Below are 25,356 nucleotides of genomic sequence, written 5' to 3'. Positions count from 1 at the left end.
CTGCGAGTTGACGCTCAGCCTCCGCGAGGTAGAGGTCAATGCGCCAGACAACAACAGTACCACCCTTGTCAGCGGGTTTGATGACAATGTTGGGGTTGGACCTGAGAGAACGGAGTGCAGTGAGTTCAGAGAGAGACAGATTAGAATGGGTGAGAGGAGCAGAGAAATTGAGACGGCTAATGTCACGCCGACAGTTCTCAATGAAAAGATCAAGAGAAGGTAAGAATCCAGAGGGAGGGGTCCAAGTGGAGGGAGAATATTGGAGGTGGGTAAAAGGATCCGTTGAACGGGGAGAGGACTCCTGCCCAAAGAAGTGAGCACGGAGACGAAGACGGCGGAAGAAGAGTTCAGCATCATGCCGAGCCCGAAATTCATTGAGATGAGGGCGTAAGGGTATGAAACTAAGTCCTTTGCTGAGCACTGAACGTTCAGCATCGGAGAGGGGAAGGTCAGGGGGTATAATGAATACGCGGCTGGGGCTGGGATTGGAAGATGGGGTGAGGACGGAGGGACAAGCAGGGGTGGAGGGTCCCCGATGGGTGTTGGAGTCGATGAGTTGTTGGAGCTTGCGTTCCTTGGCACTTGAGAGAAAGATAAAAAGTTTCTTGTTGAGGCGACGGATGAGGCGAAGAATAAAATGAAACTGGGGGCACGCGCAGCTTTGAAAAAGGGTGCGGCGGTGCTGCTGGAGGGAGAGGTCGCGTGTGTTCATATGGTGGCGCATGGCACTGAGTGTGGATCTCAGAATGCGATGGGAACAGCAGTCCGAGAAACGTTTTATGTCCCGGAGATACCTGTAATCCTGGGTGGGTTCGAAACAAGAGGGATGGAATTTCAGTTGAAATCCACGTGGGGTGAGTCGGAGACGGAGACAGTCACTGAGAAAGGAGATATGGCTGTGAAAGCGGGTTTTAGTAAACACCTTGTCAAACACCAGGAGAGAAATGGAAAGCAATGAAGGTGAGCAGGGCAGAAGAGACAGTCGGAAATCCTGTCGGAGGACAGAACCATACTTCTTCCAAGAGGGCATTTTTTTGAAGAGAGGTGGCAGTCAATCAAACACAAAGATAAAAACAAAAAGCTAAAAGCTACTGCGGATGCTGGAAATCCAAAACAAAATAAAAACAGAATTACCTGGAAAAACTCAGCAAGTCTGGCAGCATCGGCGGAGAAGAAATCAGTCAACGTTTCGATCCCTCATGGCTCTTCGGCAGAACTGAAGCATAGTTTCAACAAGGGAGAAATATAAATTGGTTTAAGGTGGGTGGGGGGGAAGAGACACATTGAGGGTGTGGTGTGAGCAGATAATCAAAAGATGTCAGAGACAAAAGGGTCAAAGAGGTGTTGAAGGTGGTGGTCTTTGTCTGAGAAAAGTGCTAATTAAGAATGGAAAACAGGATATTCAAAGTACAGCTCTAGTGGGGGTGGGGTGGAAAGACTAAAGGTTTTAGTTTTAGATTTAAAAATAATGGAAATAGGTGGGGAAAGAAGAATCTATATAAATTATTAAAATGTCCTGACGTTTTGAATGCATCTTTGGTGGCGTTTCCTTCAACTCTGTTTTTCTTTCATCATATTTTTACTGCAAATTTACAGCCCCATAGCCAAATGGGATTTATCTTCTACAACAACACTTTACATTTATATAGTCAAAGATCCCAAGAAACTTCACAGGAGTGTAATCAGTCCAAAATTGCCACTAAGCTAAAGGCAGGTAGTCCAAAAGCTTGGTCAAGGAAAGAGGCTTTAAGAAGCATCTGAAAGGAAGAGAGGAAGACGGAGAGGTTTAGGAAGGAACTGCAGAGCTTGTAGGCTGACAGCAATAGTGAGATGAAGGAGGTGGGGGTGCACATGTGGTCAAAGTTGGAGGAATGCAATGTTTGCGGAGGGTCGTATGGCTGGAGGAGTGCAGGAGGGGACGAGGCCACAGTGTGATTTGAACATGAGTATGATCATTTTAAGATCAAAGTGTTGGTGGACAGGAAGCCAATGTAGGTCAGTTAGCTTTGGTGATTTGGTGAACGTTAGGATCTGGGCAGCAGAGTGTATGATGAGCGTTAAGTGTATGAAGGGTGGAAGATGGGATACTGACCATTAACACATTAGAATAGTCCATTCTGGAGCTAACAAAAACCCAGATGAGAGTTTTTTTTAATCATGGATGATATTTGAGGTGGACGTATGTAGTCTTCTTGATGCAGAGGATATGTGCTCAGAATCTTAGTGCAGGGTCATAGAGGATGCTGAGTTTGCAAACAGTCTGGTTCAGCTAGAGTGGTGAGGGAGGGGAGTGGAATTGGCAGTTAAGGGACGGAGTTTGTGGCAGGGACTAAAGACAATGGCTTCAGTCTTCCTAATGTATAATTGATGCAAGTTTCAGGAAATCCAATATTGGATGTTGAAGACGAAATCTGTTAAATCTATCTGTGGTGAGGTAGAACTGGATGTTGCCAGCATACAGTGGAACCTGATGTGATTTTGTGTGATATTGCTGAGGGGCAGAATGTAGGTGAGGAATAGGAGGGGCCAAGGATAGATCCTGGGGAACTCCAGAGCTACTGGTGTGGGAGCAGGAAGAGAATCCATTCAGGAGATTCCTTTTGAATAGGATAGGTAAGATTGGTTTTTCCATTTGTAGAGAAGAGCATGAGTAGAGACTGTCAATATAAGATAGTCACCAAGAAATCCAGCAGCGAATTTAGAAGAAATTTCTTTACCCAAAGAGTGGTGAGAATGTGGAATTTGCTACCTCAGGGAGTGGTTGAAACAAACAGTATAGAATGTATTTAGAATGCATATGAGGGAGAAGTGTACAGAGGGTTATACTGATAGATGAGGAAAGATGGGAAGAGGCTTGAGTGGAGCATAAACACCGACATGGACTGTTTGGGCTGAATGGCCTGCTTCTGTGTCATATATCCTATGTAATTGGAAAAGGACACAGCAGTTCCACTCAGCTGGACACTGGAGAAGAGACATGGCGTGGTTACCGAATCAAAGATTGCAGACAGGTCAAGAAGGATGAGGGGGGATAGTGCAGCATATTCACAAAGGGTGGCATTTGTGACTTTGATTAGGGTCATTTCAGTCCTGTGGCAGGAATGAAAACCTGAGTGGAGAAGTTCAAACTTGAAGTCACTGGAAAGATAGACCCTGATGAGCAATGTCTGTGAGTACTGACTGTTTAGACTCATCAATGAAGAAACCCGTCACTTAGGTGAGGTACCAAAGAGTGGCTGAACCACTTGGAACCGTACTTCAATGTTTTCAAAAATAGAAAAAAGGGGGAAAATTGATAGGGAGATGGAAACTGCACATGTAATATTCAGCCACGCTTTCTCTAATTTAACAGTCTTGGAAACAAAACAATTGGCTTTTTAGTTGTTTTACTTACCTTCCACAATAATCCTTAATAGTATGCCAATCCCATACACATTCTCAGTAACAAGGGTTTCAGCTGCCTTGGCTCCACTTTCTAGAACTTGCTGTCTAAATCTTGCTAGCTTGGTCCCTATCACTCCACCTTCAAAGGTTTCCTGGAATTCTACCTCTTGGGTCACTTTCCATAACCCTTCAGCAACACCGTTCATCTCTGAAATACCTTGGATTGTTTCACTAAGTTAACTGTGTTATAGGATGTGGAAATGCTTTGTGTAAAGATGGGCCTTGGTGTAACACACACTGTGTCAGGGACACAGATTCAAATATTAGCCATGCCTAAAATAGTCTAGTTTCCTTGAGACAATCAATGGCTTACTGGTAGTACAGAACTTGAATATTGCTGAAAAGAGAGACTTGTTGCTGAAGCTTTCCACCTTGCACTCATCAGGACAAACACAAGAATGCCATATTTCAAACGATCACAACAATTTATACTGCAGGAGAAAAGGGTGCTGATTGGTTGACAAGTCGACTCTGGTCAAGATGTCATGGAGAAAGGAATGGGGAACCCAAAGTCCCGGGTAATGCAAGATGAAAAGCTTCAACAACATGTCTCTCTCTGCAGGATTACTGATTTGTTGGGTGCCTTGCTGAAAGAACTGCCTCTACCTTTGCCACTGCTTATTGGCTGACCACAAAGTTCAGAGTAACATTACCACAGGGTGTGGAATAAAGGCTGCAAAGGATGATGAGAGAAATTAAGCTTTCTGAATTTTTTCTTTTTTTTTACACTGCCAACTGAACAAGTAAGATTGTATGTTTTGTTAAATGGGAATTCTGAAGTTCAAAAATTGCTAATAACCCCATTGTCTCAATTATTTGATGCCATCCCAATTAAATAGCTTTATTACTTGGAGCTTGCTTAATAGTGGATGAGTGAAAATAAAAAATAAACTTCAACAACATCAGAATCCCCAAAAATACAGGGTAGATTTTTGTCATCCGTGCCTGGGCAGTAATTCAGTGGATTGATGGAATGAAAATCAAGCGGGCAATTTGCCAGATTATTGCCTAGGCAGTGTAGAAACTCTACCCCTTGTCTCCAGCTGCCTGCCTGGCTTAAAGACTTGGATGAGCTAACATTTTTTCAGCTTAATGTTGACAAAACCAAGGAAACCTTCATCACCTTGTGGTCCAATTTCTGTAATGTTCCTCTAGCTAGCCATCCTATAGTTGATATAAGCTTCAGCTCATCTGATGTGCTATCGTCAATGTTCTTATCCATCCTACATCTTGCACACTTCCATCATCCCATCCCCTGCAAGCTTTTTTGACTGTCAGTACTCCAGTGGATTGACTGGTGTCAAATCCCTCCCTGGCCTCAACTGCAGCTTCCTTTAGTGATCTCTCCTGTCCTGCATCTCCACAAGTACTGTCCAGTCCTTCTAACGCCAGACTTCTTTTTGTCCTCCGCTCACTCAGTCAGTACAGTACAGTTCAGTTCCCTCCATCTTGCTATCTCCCTCCCTACTTTCAAAACCCTTCTTGTCAGCTGTGCCTTTGGTTCCACCTCCCTAAGCCTCCCCATTTTCTCTTTCCCCTCTTGCTTGACATCCTTAGTATTTTTGGAAGACATTTTGATGTGTTTTCCTGCATGTGAAGAGTACTTTCAAAATGCAACTTATATGTTTATGAAGTTAGCTGTATAAGAATGAATGAAAATGTTTATATTGTGAAATTTACTGCCAATCAATCTGTCACTGATTAGGCTGGCAATGACTAATTCAGCGTTAATGTGTAAAAAAAACTGTGACTTTGACATAGGGCCTTTAACCTGCATACGGACAGGAATGAATTGTGTTAAACTGAACTGTCAATAGTAACTTATTAATAGTATAAATGTTACTTAGTTAAACATGTCGTGAGACAACAGGCTGTCCTGTAAGGCTGCACTGCCCAATACATCACAATCAAGCTGGTAGAAACATGTGAATGTGAAATGGTGAAAATATTTATCTCTGATTTGAAAAATAGTACCAGCACTTTTTGCAAATCATCACTTGAATTGAAAGCTGCTGTGCTTATCACTTGGCATCCTTCTGCATCAGAGAATGTGGGTGTTTTCTTATACACACCCATTACTGGAAATGTCAGTCTTTCAGGGTTTTTTTTCTCGTTATTTTTGCATTTGATGTTGCTATACTGCCAAATGGGAGGTACACTCATAGTCATCCTATGATTTTGTTTCCATTCTGATTGTGGTAGAGAAGGCTTTTTTGTGGTATGGAGCTCAAGGTTTCCTACAATTAGTTCAAAGGTACTACTCAGATAGTAGTTTATAGCATGGATAATTTTACACTGTTGAGATGAGGTTGGCAATGAGGCCTATTGTTGGGGTGGAGCACAATAAGTTATATGTGCATCCAGCGCATGCTATATCTAATTTGGGATTGCTTATGTGAGAAGTGGAAATATGTTTATAGTTTACCATCCTGCTGCTTGACAAAGTTTTTGTGGTTCTCTTCATAATTACATTTGCCTTGTGCAAACAGCCTGGTATCTCCCAACACCAGGTTTAAAAAAAAGACTGGCTGACTTGTTTGAACATAGGAAATGGAAGATGTGACAACACTGATGAGACAATTGACTCATGGGATCATATTCGATTGATGTCTAGAACATGTGCACTAGTATATTCTGACTCTGTTATGTGGTGTCTTGCTCAGAAGAGAGCTAGAATTGTCTTAACAAATTGCTTTGTTAGGTGCATCTGCGAGATCGGGAAGTTTCAAAGACTGAAGAAGAAGTTTATGCCATCGTTCAAGAACTGACTTCTGCAATCAGCACAGAGGATAGCCGCTTTCAGCCCATTTCTCATTCTGGAATTAACAATGAAAACATCAAGGTAATATCTAGATTAGAATCTCTGTTAACTTGTAAAATTCAGTTTAATGCTAGCAGTTTGCACAGAACTTGGGTTGTAAACCTTTTGTAGAAGGTCACATCATTAGCATGCTGAATCCCAGGGAAGTCCAACCATGAACAATTTTTGCATGCAATTACTTAGATGATTAAGAGTCAACTTGCAAAATTCAATGTTTTAAATGTCAATTTCTTTATTTTAAAGGATAGTTATGCTATTAAGAAGTTAATACAAGATTATTGTTTATCACAGTGATGTTGGTGTGAAGCATGGTACTAAAATGAGCATTGAACTAATTTGTGTTAGAAACAATATTTGGCTTTGAAAAAGGGATGCAGTGGAATCATTAGCATGTGCACCCTATTTCATTCTGATGATAGAAGACATGTCACTCAACCACTTGGCTGCCAATTTGAGACTAGCCTATGACCTGAACAGGACTAGCACCATTTGAGAAGAGGCTTTAGTAGATCTTGGACTGGTAGTTCAGTGGCTTGACACAGGAAATCACTCCATCATGGAACAAGTGAAAAAAAAGGATTGGTAAGGATTGGCCTTCTGAACAGTCAGTGATTTTTTCACTGATCATGGTGAGACATTATAATGACTGTGGAGAAGATATGGATTTTGCCTGTACCATTGAGAAAGATGATTGTTAAAGGTAATTTTATGGAAAATAGAGAAGTCATGGCGATGAGAATGAATTGATTTAAATTGACAGCGGTATGTTCAGAGAAATATGGCTGTTCTTCTGTCTATTATATCTCCATACAGCACTGAAATAGTCCACCAAATGTTTTTAACTGGGAAAGATTGTGCAAGGGATGAGATGTTCTGTGATGTTGCAAATATTTCATGTGGCCAACCATCTTAAAAAGACCTGCCACACGCTAAAGTGGGAATTCCTTTTTTGTAGTCTGTGGTGAACTCGATTATTTTATTTTTCTGCTTTTTCTCTTTTATTTTTATATTCCTAATCATAATTGGGCAGGATTTTACCTGCAGCCTTCTGAACCCTGTTGTCAGGTTCAAATGGGGATCAGAAGCCTGCACTGTGTAGGAAACAGTCACTCAATGTGGTTTTCCCTGGAGTGGCCAGAGGCCACGCTCGCCGTCCCATTAAGGACAGTGGGTTGGCTCTCAAAACTGGAGGGCCCTCCAGCTTGAAAGTAGCAGCAGGATGCCATAGCAGGTAAGTGACAGAGGGCGGTTCAGAGGGTGGAGATGCTCTTTCTCTCCAGTTATTTTTAAAGTTGAATTTAAAAATGGCTTTTGCAGTCAGGCCACCACTGTGGCGCTGGCAGAATGAATACGATAGCTGGTGAACCCCTTGCAGGTCAGCTTGAGGCTGGTGGGGAGTGCTGACCCCCGTGTTTGCCACCTCTTGGAACCTGGAGACTGACTGGTAAATCCTAGTCAGCCTCTGTTTATAGGCCTTAATTGACTGTTAATTGGTTTAATTGACTACCTGCCACTTGCGGACAGGTAGCCCTGCATCCCCCTGACCACATCCTGGAAAATGGCCTGGAGGTGGAATGGAGCTGGGACACAGGCTGGCGGCACTATTTTTAGAAAAAGCCTGCCTCCATTGGGGGGCTTGAAAAATCACACCCAAAGTCTCTGTAGATTTGCTGTTGAAATTATTCTTCATGTCAAATTCCGCAAAAATCTGCAATAATGGTTACCTCACATCAGCTTTACATACTGAGTGTAAACCTGGGAGGTCTTTCATTTTTTAGATGAGCTTGATGCCTTTGGCATGACATCAGCACCTACAACATTCACTTGTGCCTCATAGCCTGTACCAGTCAGGGTTTCATTTTTTTCTCATTCAAAGGATCAAAGATTGAGCCTCCCTGTCTAGGATAAAGGATACCAACTGGTTCCACATCACCCGTTAACGCCCCTGCCCAAAATATAGGGTACACTGGCCCTTTCTTTTGTGAAACATCATTCCACTCCTTCCATTGTTACTTACTGGACATACTTTAAATGGATACGTGGCAGTTTCCTAACAGTGTTAGGAAGCGCTTCTTTACACGGAGTCATTTAATACCAGGAATGATTTTCTATTTAGAGATATGGAGACAAAAACCCTGGAATTATTGAACAGACAGTTCGATGTTGTGATAGACTGTAGATTTCTATAGCTAAATGGGCCTTGAGAAATGGTTTCTCTCGTCTGTATTTTGTTTTGTGAGGTATCCATCAATAATTCATTTAAATCGGCAAAATATCTTTACCAAACATTGCTGTTTGGGTTTAGCAATTGAACATGACAATTTCTTTCACAGATTTGCCCTGACACCTGGGATGTCTATCTTCCTTTGTGATCCTTCCCCATCTGTTCCTTATCCTGAGGTATTACTAGTCCAGTTTCCAGTTGTACTTAAACAATGTATATCTTCTGGGGTCCATTTTTCCCAAAAAGCATCCTGTCCACTCCACCCACATGTCACCTTGGGCCTTTGTGTTTTGGTGGGGGGGGGGGTAAGTGGGGGCAAGAAGAAAATAACTTGCAAAAGAAACCATCTCTGGGATGGTGTGTATGATTTTGCTGCACTGTGCCCAGTAAAGGCATGGTTCAGCAGTTTGGGGTAGATTAGAAGAAAGAAGGGTGCATTGGGTAATCTTTTCATTGATTTCAGTCAGAATTTTTCACTAATGAGAATGAACTTCAGCTTTGAATGGCATTATTAACTGGAATCCTGGAGAACTTCTGCAAACAGGCAATGAAAATTAACCATCTCTCTACATTGCTGAATTTCACAGTAAAAATCTGATTGAATTTGATAGGATAAATCAGTATTTTTATGCTAGGTGAATCCTTTGCTATGAACGTGAATCAGGTTTTAAAAAATTGGTACTTTGACAATTGCAAATATAAAGGTGTGCCTTTGCATTAACAATATCTAAAAGGAGGGAGATAAAAGGAAATGAGAAGTAAACCTACATAATTCTGCATTCTGTGATGTGGTACCTGAATGTTGATGCTAACGTCTGGAAGATGGCTCTTTTATTGATTGATAACTGCCAAGGGTTGAGAATATTTCCACCTTGCTCTGACTTGATCTAATTTCCTTAATTTTGTTCTTGAACAGCTGGTATTTTTATTCATTCATGGGATGTGGGCATCACTGGCTAGGCCAGAATTTATTATCCATCCTAAACTGTCTTGAGAAGGTGGTGGTGAGCTGCCTTCTTGAACTGCTGCAGTGCATGTGGTGCAGGTACACCCACAGTGCTGTTAGGGAGGGAGCTCCAGGATTTTGAAGGAATGGTATTATTTTCCAAGTCAGGATGGTGAGTGACTTGAAGGGGAACTTCCAGCTGCTGCTGTTCCCATGTATCTGCTGCCCTTGTTGTTCTAGGTGGTAGCAGTCCTGGGTTTGGAAGGTGCTGTCGAAGGAGCCTTGGTGAGTTCCTGCAGTGCATCTTGTAGATGGTACACACTGCTGCTACTGTTCATCGGTGGTGGAGGGAGTGGATGTTTGTGGATGGGGTGCCAATCATGGGCTGCTTTGTCCTGGATGGTGTCAAGCCTCTTGTGGTGTTGGAACTGCACTCATCCAGGCAAGTGGAGAGTATTCCATCACACTCTTGATTTGTGCCTTGTAGATGGTGGACAGGCTTTGGGACTCAGGAGGTGAGATACTCATTGCAGGATTCCTAGCCTCTGACCTGCTCTTGTAGCCGCTGTGTTTATATGGCCAGTCCAGTTCAGTTTCTGGGTCAATGGTAACCCCCAGGATGTTGATAGTGGGGCATTCAGTGATGGTAATGTCATTGAAGGTCAAGGGGCAGTGGTTAGATTCTCCCTTGTTGGAGATAGTCATTGCCTGGCATTTGCGTGGCATGAATGTTGCTTGTCAGCCCAAGCCTGGGTATTGTTCAGGTTTTGCTGCATTTGAACATGGACTGCTTCAGTATCTGAGGAGTCGTGAATGGTACTGAACGTTGTGCAATCATCAGCGAACATCCCCACTTCTGACCTTATGATGGAAGGTCATTGATGAAGCAGCTGAAGATGGTTGGGCCAAGGACACGACCTTGAGGAACTCCTGCAGTGATGTCCTGGAACTGAGATGATTGACCTCCAACAACCACAACCATCTTCCTTTGTGCCAGGTATGACTCCAACGGTGGAGAGTTTTCCCCCTGATTCCCATTGACTCCAGTTTTGCTAGGGCTGCTTCTTGCCACATTCGGTCAAATGCTGCCTTGATGTCAAGGGCAGCCACTCTCACCTCACCTCGGGAGTTCAGCTCTTTTGTCCATGTTTGAACCAAGGCTGTAATGAGGTCAGGAGCTGAGTGGCCCTGGCGGAACCCAAACTGGGCTTCAGTGAGCAGGTTATTGCTAAGCAAGTGCGCATGATGGCACTGTTGCTGACCCCCTTCTATCACTTTACTGATGATCAAGAGTAGACAGTTGGATTTGTCCTGCTTTTTGTGTATAGGACATACCTGGGCAATTTTCCACATAGCCGGGTAGATGCCAGTATTGTAGCTCTACTGCAACAGCTTGGTTAGGGGGTGTGGCCATTCTAGAGCACAAGTCTTCAGTACTATTGCTGGAATATTGTCAGGCCCATAACCTTTGCAGTATCCAGTGCCTTCAGCCATTTCTTGATATCACGTGGAGTGAATTGAATTGGCTGGAGACCAACATCTGTGATACTAGGGACCTCCAGGGGAGACGGAGATGGATCATCTTCTCCGCACTTCTAGCTAAAGATTGTTGCAAATGCTTCAGCTTTATCTTTTGCACTGATATCTGTGCTCCTCCATTGTTGATGGGGATATTTGTGGAGCCTCCTTCTCCAGTGAGTTGTTTAATTGTCCATCACCATTCACGACTAGCTGTGGCAGGACTGCAGAGCTTGAATCTGATCTGTTGGTTGGGAGTTGCTTGGCTCTCTATCGCTTGTCGCTTATGCTGTTTGGCATGCAAGTAGTCCTGAGTTGTAGATTTACCAGGTTGATACCTTTTTAGGTATGCCTGTACTGCTCCTGGCATGCCCTTCTGCACTCTTCTTTGCACCAGGGTTGATCCCTAGGCTTGACAGTGATGGTAGAGTGGGGGATATGCTGGGCCATGAGGTTACAGATTGTGTTTGAGTACAATTCTGCTGCTGCTGATGGCCCACAGCGCTTCATGGATGCCCAGTCTTGAGTTGCTAGATCTGTTTGAAGTTTATCCCTTTTAGCACGGTGGTAGTGCCACAACATGGTATCCTCAATGTGAAGACAGGACTTAAGAGTCCATGAGGACTGTGCAGTGGTCACCAGTGGGGTGGGGGGCGGTATGTGGTAATCAGGAGGAGGTTTCCTTGTCCATTTTTGACCCGCTGCAGTGAGATTTCATGAGGTCTGGAGTTTATGACTGGTTGAATTGAAAGCCTACATTAACTCACTGCTGCGACATCAAAAACTTTTATCAATGACTCTCTTCAGTGCCTGAAATATCACCCATAGAATTACTTTGACCTGACAACATGAGAGTTGCAGAATACGAAAGCCCAATAAAATATCTAGTTAAACTATCTACGTAATTTCAATTAATTGTAGAATTGTGGGTGTTTGGGGTGGGATTGAGAGGCTTTAAGGCTTTAATCTTGGTAGACTGCCCACAGGAGTTTGGTGGAACAAAAAGTACATTGACACGAATGACAAGCTACCTTATTCTCCCCTCAGTGTTGACCTATCTCTTCCATCCAATCCCTGGACCCACTTTAACGTAATGGATGTTCAACCAGTATACAGAAAGTGGTAAGACTGGAAAATATCTGCTGCTGCATCCAGCTGGTTGGGATGTCGTACATCGCACTGTGTACACTCCCTGACCCATACATGGCCATGTGATTACCTGGGAGAGGTGTAAATCAAAATTTAAAACAGAGTTTGGGGAGCGTAGGGTGATTGAAATTAGCCTAGGAGACCACACTGATCAACATTACAAGATACCTTTTTATATCTGACACGAGCCATAGCACTGAGTTCAAGGAACCAGGCGACTTAATCTAGCAAGCCAAGAAATGGTTCTCAAACAAAGAAGAGGTTGGCATCTTTATCAATTATTAAAGTCCAAGTGTTAAAAGTTAGAAAGCAGTTCTACCATAAACATTAAATGCATTCAACTGAAAGGAGCTCAGAATACTTGAGCTGATCATTGGCTAGAATTGGATTGTCACTGACAGACCCTGGAATGTTTGCAGGTGGTAGGAGTAAAAGTTCACCAAAGGGTGAGGATAAAGAAACAAAAGCAATGAAAATGACAAAAGTAAGAAGGATGGCTCTAAAATAATTAGTGGGAAAGAAAAGTTCAATACAGAGGAAAAAAAATGAAACAATAAAAGGGGTAAAAACAAATGACTTCATGAGGAAATGGAAAGGGGAAAGAAATAAAGGAAACTGAAAGACAAAAAACATTAAAATTGGCAAGAGCAGTAACATTTAAGTAGAAGTGAATTCTTGAGCTTAATGTTAATCAGTTCATAAAATACAAACTACAAATATTGTAAACTGAAATTGAGTTAAAGAAAATTTTGTTCTCCTTTGGCTTTTGGAAACTTAAATTGTGCAATTTAAAGGAATTTGAGTTGGCATGGAACCTGTCTAGATTAAACTTCCAGCAAATGATGTAGGTTTGTTTTTCATTCATGGGATGTGGGTGTTGCTAGCATTTATTGCCCATCCCTAATTGCCCCTGAGAAAGTGAGCTGCTGCCTTAAACCACTGCAGTCCCTGTGGTATAGGAACACCCACAGTGCTATTAGGGAGGGAGTTGGTGTGATATTTCCATTTGTTTTTTGTTTTCCCTCCCTCTTGGGGGATTTGTACCTCTACACACTCCAGTGAAATAATTATTTAAGCATGATAGAAGGAATAAGTTTCTAGCTAATTATCTCAAAGTACTTTGACCCAAGATTAGCTCTTTACAGCTGAGTGCATTTGACGCCAATAATAGCATTGACTTCTAATCCCTTTACCTGAAACAATTTGGGTCTGAAATAAAGTAAATTCTCCTTGAATGGGGCAAAAATCATACTGCATCCCATTCTTGCTCCTTGTTTGGTTGCCAACATAATTGTTTAGCCCTTTGCATGAACGGCCCAGGCACACATCTCTTTTTAAATGGGAGCCTACTTATAAAATGCTATTTTGGTGTACCAGTGGGGATCACTGCAATCTGATCCGCAAGACAGCCTAGGTAAATTTATTTTTCTTGTGCCACAAAAAATCTTTCAGCTCACTTATAATCCAACTGAACCTCACATTCTCCCACAATTGTCTCCTCCCTCACTCTAAACTGGAGGGGCACCAATATCCTGGCTGTGAGGTTTGCTAGTGTAACTCGGGAGGGTTTAAACTAGTATGGCAGGGGGGTGGGAACCAGAGCAATAGGTCAGCAGGTGAAATAAATGACTGGGAACTAGTGAATATGGCCAGTAGGACTAAGAGGAAGGGCAGGCAGGGAGAAATTACTGAACGCAGTGGGACTGGGCGTCTGAAATGCATTTGTTTCAATGCGAGAAGTATAACAGGCAAGGCAGATGAGCTTAGAGCTTGGATCAGTACTTGGGACTATGATGTTATTGCTATTACAGAGACTTGATTGAAGGATAGACAGGACTGGCAGATAAATGTTCCAGGATTTAGATGTTTCAGGCAGGATAGAGAGAGATGTAGAAGAGGTGGGGGAGTTGCACTGCTGGTTAAGGGGAATATCACAGCTGTATGACAGGAGGACACCTCGGTGGGCTCATGCAGCGAGGCAATATGGGTAGAACTCCGGAATAGGAAGGGTGCAGTCACAATGTTGGGGGTTTACTATAGGCCTCCCAATTGCCGGCGGGAGATCGAGGAACAGTTGTGTAGGCAGATTTTGGAAAGATGTAAAAGCAATAGGGTTGTTGTGGTGGGTGATTTTAACTTTCCCTATATTGACTGGGAATCACTTAGTGCTAGGGGTTTGGATGGTGCAGAATTTGTAAGGTGCATCCACGAAGGCTTCCTGAGGCAATATGTAGATAGTCCAATTAGGGAAGAGGCAATACTGGACCTGGTATTAGGGAATGAACCCGGCCAGGTGGTCGAAGTTTCAGTAGGGGAGCATTTTGGGAAAAGTGACCATAATTCAGTAAGTTTCAAGGTACTGGTGGATAAGGATAACAGGAGTCCTCGGGTTAAGGTGCTTAATTGGGGGAAGGCTAATTATAACAGTATTAGGCAGGAACTGCGGAATCTAGACTGGAGGCGGATGTTTGAGGGCAAATCAACAACTGACAGGTGGGGGGCTTTCAAATGTCAGTTGATAAGAATTCAGGACCAGCATGTTCCTGCTAGGATAAAGGATAAGCATGACAGGTTTCAGGAACCTTGGATAACAAAGGATATTGTGAGATTAGTCAAAAAGAAAAGGGAAGCATTCATAAGGGCTAGAAGGCCGGGAACAGATGAAGCCCGTGGAGAATATAAAGAAAGTAGGAAGAAACTTAAGCAAGGAGTCAGGAGGGCTAAAAGGAGTCATGAAAAGTCACTGGCAACCAGGATTAAGGAAAATCCCAAGGCCTTTTATACATATGTAAAAAGCAAGAGGGTAGCCAGGGAAAGGGTAGGCCCACTCAGGGACAGAGGTGGGAATCTGTGTGTAGAGCCAGAAGAAATGGGAGAGATACTAAATGAATACTACTCATAAGTATTCACCAAAGAGAAGGACTTAGCGGTCGATTTGTCTAGGGAAGAGTGTGTAGATAGCCTGGATCATGTGAGATCAAAAAAGAGGAGGTGTTAGGCATCTTCAAGAATATTAAGGTGGATAAGTCCCCAGGGCCAGATGGGATCTACCCCAGAGTATGGAGGGAGGCAAGAGAGGAGATTGTTGGGGCCTTGACAGAAATCTTTGTATCCTCACTGGCTATGGGTGAGGTCCCAGAGGACTGGAGAATGGCTAATGTTGTTCCATTGTTTAAGAAGGGTAGCAGGGATAATCCAGGAAATTACAGGCCGGTGAGCCTTACGTCAGTGGTAGGGAAATTATTGGAGAAGGTTCTTCGTGACAGGATTTACTACCATTTGGAAGCAAATGGACGTATTAGTGAGAGGCAGCATGGTTTTGTGAAGGGGAGGTCATGTCTCACTAACTTGATCGAGTTTTTCGAGGAAGTGACAAAGATGATCGACGATGGAAGGGTAGTGGATGTTATATACATGGATTTCAGTAAGGCCTTTGACAAGGTTCCTCATGGCAGACTGGTACAGAAGGTAGAGTCACACGGGATCAGAGGTGAGCTGGCAAGATGGATACAGAATTGGCTTGGTCATAGAAGACAGAGGGTAGCAGTGGAAGGGTGCTTTTCTGAATGGAGAGCTGTGACTATTGGAGTTCCGCAGGGATCAGTGCTGGGACCTTTGCTGTTTGTAGTATACATAAATGATTTGGAGGAAAATTTAACTGGGCTAATTAGTAAGTTTGCAAATGACACTAAGGTTGGAGGAGTTGCGGATAGTGAAGAGGATTGTCAAAGGATACAACGGGATATAGGTCAGCTGGAGACTTGGGCGGAGAAATGGCAGATGGAGTTTAATCCGGACAAATGCGAGGTAATGCGTTTTGCAAGGTCTAATACAGGCAGGAATTATACAGTAAATGGCAGAACCCTTAAGTGCATTGACGGGCAGAGGGATCTGGGTGTACAGGTCCACAGGTCACTGAAAGTGGCAACGCAGGTAGTCAGGAAGGCATATGGCATGCTTGCCTTCATCGGCAGGGGTATTGAGTATAAAATCTGGGAAGCCATGCTGCAGCTGTATAGAACCTTGGCTAGGCCACACTTGGAATATTGCGTGCAATTCTGGTCACCACATTACCAGAAGGAAATGGAGGCGTTGGAGAGGGTGCAGAGGAGGTTTACCAGGATGCTGCCTGGTCTGGAGGTTATTAGCTATGAGGAGAGGTTGGAGAAACTCGGATTGTTCTCACTAGAGCGACAGAGATTAAAGGGCGACTTGGTAGAAGTTTACAAAATTATGAGTGGCATGGACAGAGTAGATAGTCAGAAGCTTTTTCAGAGGGTGGCAGAGTCAATTACTAGGGGACATAGATTTAAGGTGAGAGGAGAAAACTATAGAGGAGATGTGTGGGGCAAGTTTTTTATGCAAAGGGTAGTGAGTGTCTGGAATTTGCTGCCAGAGGAAGTGGTGGAAGCAGGTACGATAGTGGTGTTTAAGAGGCAGCTTGACAAATACATGAATAGGATGGGAATAGAGGGATACGGACCCTGGAAGTGCAAAATGTTTTAGTTGACGGGCAATATGATCAGCGCAGGCTTGGAGGGCCAAAGGGCCTGTTCCTGTGCTGTACTTTTCTTTGTTCTTTAGGTACAACATCCAGCTTGGCTTCACAGAGGAACTGCCCATGTCTTTGCATGCTGCTTACACTGCTTATAGCGAGCTGGCAATAACCCATTAAGGCTCAGTTCTCAAAATGGTTGGGACTTCAAGGCAAGGACTTTGAGAGAGCATAGGAGCAGTCTTCCCACCAACCACCTAACATCCTTCCAAATAAAAATCTATCCTGGTTTATTCTATTTAATATTGTCCCTTTCAATTTCTTTCCCTCCTCTCTTCTCAGGCTTTGGACCTTATCTTTGAGCAAGCCTATGATTAGGATATTCATCTGTAGTGTGGCTTTACACATACACACACTTTCCAACAGAGGTCACTAGATAGCAATTGAGTGGAATCTCAGTTGTTATTTTTTCCCAGCCCAGGAGCACTGAGGCAATTGTATTGCCTAGATCTCTGTCCTAGCTGAGATCAGTCAACTGGTGTCAACATTGGCTTAGTGGTAGCTCATGTGAGCCAAAAGGATATGGGAAGGACAACAATAGTGCCTTTTACGTAATCAGATATCCCAATTTGCTTCACAGAAACATTATAAAGCAAAGCATAACATTGAACCACATAACAAAATATTAGGTCTGATGACCAGAAGCTTGGTCAAAGAGATAGGTTTTGGGGAGTGTCTTAAAGAAGGAAAGTGAGACTGGGAGGTGCAGGGAGGAAGGAAGTCCTACATGTACTGTTTGTGGAGTCTTGAGTGCAAATCGACTGCCACATTTCCCTCCAACAGAATTCTGGAATGTAATCCCCAAAAACAATATCGAAAATCTTGGAATCCCATGTAATAAAAACAGAATTTGTCTTCTGGAATTGCTGACAATCAATGGCTCTGCTCACGGAATAACATAAAAGGATTTGTATCCCTCCCTCAATCACTATTGGCTCCCTTGTCTGTGGTCGTAGCAATTCACAATGGAATGGAAAAGCAGGCAGGTTGAGAGATAGGTGAAGGATCAATTTTTGTGTCCCTGCTCAGGTTAAATTTCACCCTTTAGAACTCTGTGTGACCAATGATCAGAAACATTGATTTGCAGTTTTCAAAGAAAAATATATCTAACTACAGATTATCAGCACCAAATGACCAGGAAAAAGTGCTGAAAACTCCTTAACTGATTATAATGAAACAGAATTTGACTTAGGATCATTGATTTTGTGACTGATTATTTGTAAATAAGCAGAAATATGGAATGCAAGTCCTCAAACGCCATAGAAAATCTTGGAATTCTAGAATTTGCCTTTGTCACTCTTTGAATCAGCAGATCTGCAAATGGTATAACATAGGAAGATTTATATAACTCTCAAAATTATTACTTGTCTCCTTTGTCTGTAGAGTCTGCAATCTCATTTTCAAAAGTGGACTGCTTAAGCTAAGCATTGGCATGTTTCTGGGGAGCAATTCCAGGCTCTTGTAACAGCCTGGAAGGAACCTGAGGCAAAATAATAGTGTCTGTGGTGACTTTTCCAACTGGGGAAAAGCATGCTCCCTCCCCCTGACCCTCCCCAATCCAGTAGACAGCAGGTCCTTCTAATGGAGGCTGCACAGATCTGTAACTACCTGTGGAAGCACAGCCTCCTCTTGCAGTGATCCTTGGAGATATCCAGGAAAGACACACTTGGCTTATTGAACTTGCTACATCTCCTTTACACACTGAAAATGCAAAGGAAATCTAAGGAGGTTAGACTGGCACACGGTGGCCTAGATTTTCAGGCTTGGCCACTGAAATGGAAGCAGAACTGCATTTCTGCCCATCAATGTTAGACTAGTCCAAAGGTTTCTGGGTGCGGGGCACCTTAAACATTGCAAGCTCCTGACACTGATTGAATCCTTTACCGGTGCTGCAACACTGCTAAACTGGATGGAGCAGAAAAAGGTCAAGGCAGACATTTTTATTTTTGTGTACCAATTTGGGTCAATGCACTTTCTAAAGCTGGTGCTTATATAACCACTGAGGCCCCATATTTAAAGAATCATGGAAGTTCCATTTTCAGTAATCTGACAACGGGCAGTCCAAATGGCAGTACAAAGGGCATGACTCCGAATTCATGGAAGGAAGTTGATGATTGTCATATTCAGGAGTTCCTGCAACTATTCAATACTGGACAAAGTTTGATGCCCCCTCTAGGTTAGCTAAGGAACTGGAGACAGGCATAACTTGCAGCTATGAACAGTAATAAACAATTTTACATGTTACAGCTATCTTGCCTTCACTGCATTGAATAGATAATAAATTTGCAGACACCAAACTTGATACCTTGTAAACTGTGAGGAGGATAATAATAGACTTCAAGAGGACATAGACTGGCTGGTGAAATGGGCAGATATGTAGCAGGTGCAATTTAATGCAGAAAAGTGTGATTTGATAATTTTTTGTTGGAAGAACAAGGAAAGGCATTATAAAATAAAGGGTAAAATTCTAAAGGGGTGCAGGAGCAGAAGGATGTAGAGGTGTATGCACAAATTGTTGAAGATAGCAGGGCAGGTTGAGAAAGTAGTTAATAAAACATACGGGGTTCTGAGCTTTATAAATTAGGGTGTAGCGTATAAAAGCAAGGAAGTTATGGTGAACCTTTATAAAACACAATCTCAACTGGAATCTTGTATTCTGTTCTGGGCACCACACTTTATGAAGGATGTGAAGGCATTGGAGAGGGTGCGGAAAAGATGCATGAGAATGGTTCCAGCGATGAGGATGACTTAAATTATGCAGGTAGATTAGAGAAGCTGAGGCAGTTCTCTTTTGAGAAGACAAAGTTGGGAGGTGATTTTATAGAGGTGCTCAAAATCATGACGGGTTTAGACAGAGTACATAGGGAGAAACTATCCCCATTGGAAGAAGGGTCAAGAACTAGAGAACACCACTTCAAAATTTGCAGATGATGCAAAGATTGGAAATGTTGCCAACTGTGATGGGGATAGTCTTGAACTTCAAAAGGACATAGAAAAGTTGGTTGTAAAAGCAAAATACTGCAGATGCTGGAAATCTGAAACAAAAACAAAATGCTGGAAAAACTCAGCAGGTCTAGCAGTATCTATGGAGAAAGAAGCAGAGTTAACGTTTTGAGTCCATATGACCCTTCTTCAGAGCTGAAGGGAAGTGGAAATGTGTTGGATATTAGTAGCTTGGCCAGACAAGTGGCAGATGAAGTTCAATGCAGAGAAGTGTGAGTGATTTGTTTGGGCAGGAAAGATATGGTGAGACAGTATAAGATAAAAGGAGAAACTCTAAAGGGGGTGCAGGAACAGAGCAACCTCTGTGTACACGTACATAGGCCATTGAAGATGGAAGGGCACATTGAGAGAGCAGTTAATAAAGCATATAGCATCTTAGGCTTTATTAACAGGAACATTAAGTACAAGAGTAAAGAGGTCATGTTGAACTTGTATATGATACTAGTTAGGCCTCACCTGGAGTACTGCATCCAGTTCTAGGTGCCATACTTGAGGAAGGATGTGAAGGCGTTGGAGAGCATACAGAGGAGATTCACAAGAATGATTCCCAGGATGAAGAACTGTAGCTATGAGGTTAGATTGAGAATTTGGGACTGTTTTCCTTGGAGAAAAGGTGGCTGATAGGAGATCCTGAAGGGTCATGGACAGGGTAAATAGTGTAAAACTGTCCCCAGTCAAGAGAACATCAAGAACTACAGGGCACAGATTCAAAATAATTGGCAAAAGGAGTAATTGTGACATGAGGAAAACATTTTTCACCCAGAGGGCGGTTGGAGTCTGGAACAAAGTTCCTGAAAGGGTGGTGGAGGCAGGTCCAATTGAGGTATTTGAAAGGGAATTGGATTGCTACCTGAAAAGAATGAATGTGCAAAGTTATGGGGATAAGGCAGGGGAGTGGGACTAGGTAGAATGCTCTTTCAGAGAGCCAGTGCAGACTCGATGGGCCAAATGGCCTCCTTCTGCACTGTAAAGATACTGAGATTCTTTAAGGTGAATGGCAAAAGAACTAGAAGTGACATGAGCCAGAATCTTCGGGTTGGCAAGCAGGGGTGGGCTCCACTCGCCGATGCATAAAATGACACGTGGTGATGTCGGGTGTGTGTCTCAATGTCACCGCGCATCATTCAGATATTCAGTTTGGCGGGCGCGCACTGGAGTTGACCTGTCAAAGGTCTATTAAGGCCATTTAAATACCAATTAAAATAATTAACTAAGCTGCCCGTCCAACCTTAAGGTTGGCGGGCAGGTGAAGAGCCCAGGCGGCCTTCGCATTTATCATGAAACCTGATCCACGGGTGGGATGAGGTTTCATGAAGGTTTTCAAATTTTAATAAAAATTTTTAATAAAATTCATAGACATGTCCCAGCTCATGTGAGGGGACATGCCTTAAAAAATTTTGTTTTTCCTTTATTTAAATTCTTAAAAATCAAACTAATCTCCCTGAGGCAGCTCTGTGCCTCGGGGAGATTTCTGATCTCTTTTGTGCGCATGCGGGTGAAAGAGTTGCAGGCCCCAACTCAGCCAATCTCCTCACCCACACAGGGAGCGTATAGCGCTTTTGGGTGCACATGATGCTAGGCGGGCCTTAATTGGCCCGCCCATGTAAAATGGCAGCGTGCAGCTGATCGCGGGCCGCTCCTGCCCAACAACCCCCCCCCTACCCGACGGGGAGAAAATTTGCCCCATGAGCTTTTTACACAGTAAGTGGGTAGGATTAGGAATGTACTATCTGTGAGAATGGCAGACCCAGATTGAATTGTGGCTTTCAAAGGGTTTTGGATAATTATCTGAAGAGAAAATTTTTGCATGACAATGTAGAGCAGTGGAAGAAATGTATATGCATCTCATTCCTACACTTATTTTTGCTATTCAGAATACCTTCTGAAACCTGGATTGCAGTCTATATGATGGCATATAGACAGGCAAATGTTTTCTTAAAGGAAAAATGATCCACATTCAAAAATTAGGAGCTAAAGTGGACATGCAGATATCCAAGGATGAGCAAAGTTTTGAGCCTAGTCTACAAGGCAGCTGTTTAAGTTTCCATCAAAGTGACAAGCCATCTTCCAGTGTATCAGAACTTCCTGCCATTGTAAGAGAAGCAGGGTGATAAAATTATTTTTTTTTAAAAAAGAGACACAAAGCGTCAAAGGAAGGCACAATAGTCTTAAACAGAACTATGGTATGACTGAATTATTTTTGCCACTGACGAAATATTTCAAAATGATTTGGAGCATGGGCAGAATGTTTGGGCAAAGGTATGGTCAAAGATCTCCAATTATGGAGGAAAGCTATATGCCAACTATTGGGAGGGTGTCGGTTACAGAACGGTGTCTCTTAAAGAAATCTTCGTAGTTTTCAGTAGGGTAACAGCAAGTCTTTACTATTTGTAACTTTATACATACTTACAGTAAAGGGTACAGGCAAGGAGCTAACTTCATATCTAGATCTTTACATGTCTCTGCTCAACACCTTACTGACCCTAATTCTGGGTCATATGCTTTCATGCATCACACTGAGTGTTATTGTGCTTAGTTCCACATTAACTCTAAATCTATGTGCCAGACCCTTATACTACATCAGCCAGCCAGCAACCGAGTTGAGTTTATTGCCAAGGAGCCTTCTGGTTGCTGCACAAAATGGCAGCTAGGTGACTTCAAGCCCTTTTATTCCACCTTTTTGTTTTAAGGAAAAGAAAACTCTACTTTTGCTGCAGGTTTGAAGCTGTTGTTAGCCCTTTTTCTAAACCATAAATTTGAACTCGCTGAGCTTGAAACTATACTGAAAGCAATTGCAATGAAAATTACTGCTGGCAGATATGAATGGCTAAGACAAAAGAAATATAACCTCTGGATTTCATTATTTTCCATTCCTATATGATGATGGCTGAGTCATATAGGTTCATCCATGAAGTTTTGACCTGCCCATAGTGCTGATAGGAGCAACGTGAACAACTGAACGTACTTGGCTGTTCTCATGCGGCTGTCCTCGTGTGCTCTATCAGCGGCACTGTTTTAATGGCAACTAGCATCTCGAACCAAAGTTTACCTCAAGACCTGATCCATCTTGTTTTTCTGTGTTTTCTTTGGTTTCAAGTGTGACTTAGAAACGATAATGTGGTCATTCAAATTGTTTTCCTCTTGCTTAATTGTTTTCTATTATTGGAAATTAAAGACTTTCATACAGTTGAGTCTTCATAATTTAAAATGTTTATTTGTGCTAATAATTTGAATCATCCATTTTTAATTAAACATCATAAACAGCAATTAGATAATAACTGCAATAAAATTTGAATTCTGATCATTTGACCCAAGCAATTTTAAATTAAGAGTCGTGTCGCAGACAGAGTGTATTTGCTCTCTTACTGCCCGTAATCAGTATGTTTTGTATGGAAAGAGATGTGTTTTTTTTTTCTTACCCTGGAGGGTGCATTCCAGTCAAATAATTCAGCAGCAAGGTTTCATTAGTTTATAATAAAGAATGTTATTTATTCTCACCCACTTACCCGAATTAACGCAACATCAAACTCAGTCTCTGTCTCTCTCTCTCTCTCTCGTGTGCATGCATGCACGCACACACACAAGCACCACTTAAGTTAGACTCTGATTTATAATTTCCAGTCTCCCATGTGGCAGGCCTGTAGTTTCTTAAGTGATTCAGTAATTTAAAGTTAAAGTGAGACCCTTGTAAAGCAAAGGGTTCACAGCAGGTTTTGTGATTTCTTGTAGTCAAATATCTAGGAGGTTGATGACTTGCAGCTAGTTTCAGTGTCTGGTTCTTAGACTGGCTGACGGACAAATCTGATGGATTTCGTGGTCCTGGGGTAATAAGGGGGCAGTTTCAGTCACATGACCACTGGGTAACACTTCTGAGGCCCATCCAGTCTAGTTTGGATATGGAAAGCTATCATGATTCAATGATAAGTTGATAGAATCTCAATGGACACTATTTTCCCTTTTGTCCAGTATGAAACATGGAGACAGGCAGCCTGGAAACTCCATAGTCTTTAGACCTTGGTCCATCCTTAGATGCATGAATTCCATAAATGGCTGTGAGGTACCTTTACCCATCGCCACATTTAATTAGTCCATACCATAAGTATTTGCTGGAGTCTTGATACTGTCTGTAGTCTAAATGCCAAAGTCATATGATTTGCAGAAACCATCTTAACAGCTCATTAAGCATTGACTGAAAGGTCACAATATGACATGCCTGTACTGGGCCTGACAGTAGTCAAATAAAGATTTGAAGAATTGGTTGAGGAAACTGGTGTATTTAAATACTTTACAAATATCTTAAGAATTGTCTATATGTATTGAAATAAGTATTTGATATTACAGTTTTATCTTGTATATTTGGAAAGTTTTCCATTTTCTCATGGCCTTATTTTCTTTTAAATTCATAGTTTGGTTTTATTTTTCTTCCTAAAGAGCATGTTCCATTTGTTTTGCCAGGACCAGCTGGCTATAGTGGCTAAATGGTCATCTATTCTGACAGGGAAACGAGCCCAACATTCTTCTATCCAGGTACACATCATAATGATTAGCTCCCACAGCCCATCCTTGCATCCCAATATTTTTCCAGTCTCCTACTTCCTCTACCCCATTTCCTAGTGCATCTTTACATCCTCCTGTAACTAGATATACACCTTCTCTCCCTTGTTTATCCAGCTCCAGATTACAACAAGCTTTTCCAAGTCCACCCTACTATTCATCTAATTTTTCTTTTTTAAAATAAAATTCTACTGCACCATTTTGTACAATTAACTTGCTATTTGTTTGAAACTAAAATATTTTAAATGTTACACCCATCCTTTTTTCTGCCTGAGTAAAACTTATCTGCTGTTCCCCAGGATTCTGCTTTTATATGTTTTTGGGTGATCTGATGACAAAAATGTGTTGTAAAGATCATGGTGGAAGGAAGAAAACAAACATTTGTCCATTAATAGTTTGCATGTGGATTGACGTTTGGTCTGCAGAGTTTGAAGATGTGTGTGCATTTCTCATTACTTGGTAGATCAAGCTAAACAACCAGAAATTAAATCTTCCTGCAGCCTTTCAATTTTCATAGTCATTGACAATAATAGTATTAGTGCATGGATTAGAACATAAAGATGACTGTGGGAATAATTCACTTAAATATAATGGAAGCGACTTTTGAAGTATGGCAAATACACAACAACAGTAAGAGCAAAAAATGGGATGAGAGCAACCTGTGAAGAAGTCCTCAGCAAAACCAATTTTTCTGTACTTTCAGTACTATGCTGCAGTGGAACTTACTTGGCGTGCATCATCCTGCATTCACTCTGCTAAAATAATCTCACACAGGGCTCCCTTTCTATACCTGTAGTTATAAATATACCAAAGTAATACAACCATATGAACGTACAAATTAGGAGCAGGAGTAGGCCCCTCAAGCTTGCTCTGCTATTCAGTAAGATCATGGCTGATTTCATTGCAACCTCAACTTCACATTCCCACCTACCCCTGATGATCTTTTCACCCCCTTGCTTATCAAGAATCTATTTAGCTCTGCCTTAAAAATGTTCAAAGACTCCTCTTCCACTGCCTTTTGAGGAAGAGTTCCCAAGACTTAAGACCTTCAGAATATTTCTCCTCAAGTGTCTTAAATGGGTGACCCCTTATTTTTAAACACTGACCCCTAGCTCTAGATTCTCCCACAAGAGGAAATGTCC

At 42.3% G+C, this 25,356-nt stretch overlaps 1 protein-coding gene across 7 annotated transcripts in view; it reads left to right on the top strand.

Annotated features, from left to right (window-relative positions):
* Window positions 1-25,356, top strand: part of mab21l3 (mab-21-like 3) — a 74,869-nt gene that overhangs the window by 6,919 nt on the left and 42,594 nt on the right. For 5 of the 7 annotated variants that reach the window (XM_078559665.1, XM_078559661.1, XM_078559663.1 and 2 more), the window contains exons 3-4: window positions 6,146-6,286; window positions 24,116-24,187. The exons of 1 other annotated variant lie outside the window; for it this stretch is intronic. In XM_078559665.1, the coding sequence (XP_078415791.1) occupies window positions 6,146-6,286; window positions 24,116-24,187 (213 nt within the window). The remainder of the gene's footprint in view (window positions 1-6,145; window positions 6,287-24,115; window positions 24,188-25,356) is intronic. One more of the 7 variants, XM_078559666.1, reaches the window with a different exon arrangement.

The sequence above is a fragment of the Cetorhinus maximus genome, chromosome 16 (assembly GCF_964194155.1).
Source record: "Cetorhinus maximus chromosome 16, sCetMax3.hap1.1, whole genome shotgun sequence".
Classification (NCBI taxonomy): Eukaryota; Metazoa; Chordata; class Chondrichthyes; order Lamniformes; family Cetorhinidae; genus Cetorhinus; species Cetorhinus maximus.
This window is presented reverse-complemented; position numbering and strand designations above follow the sequence as displayed.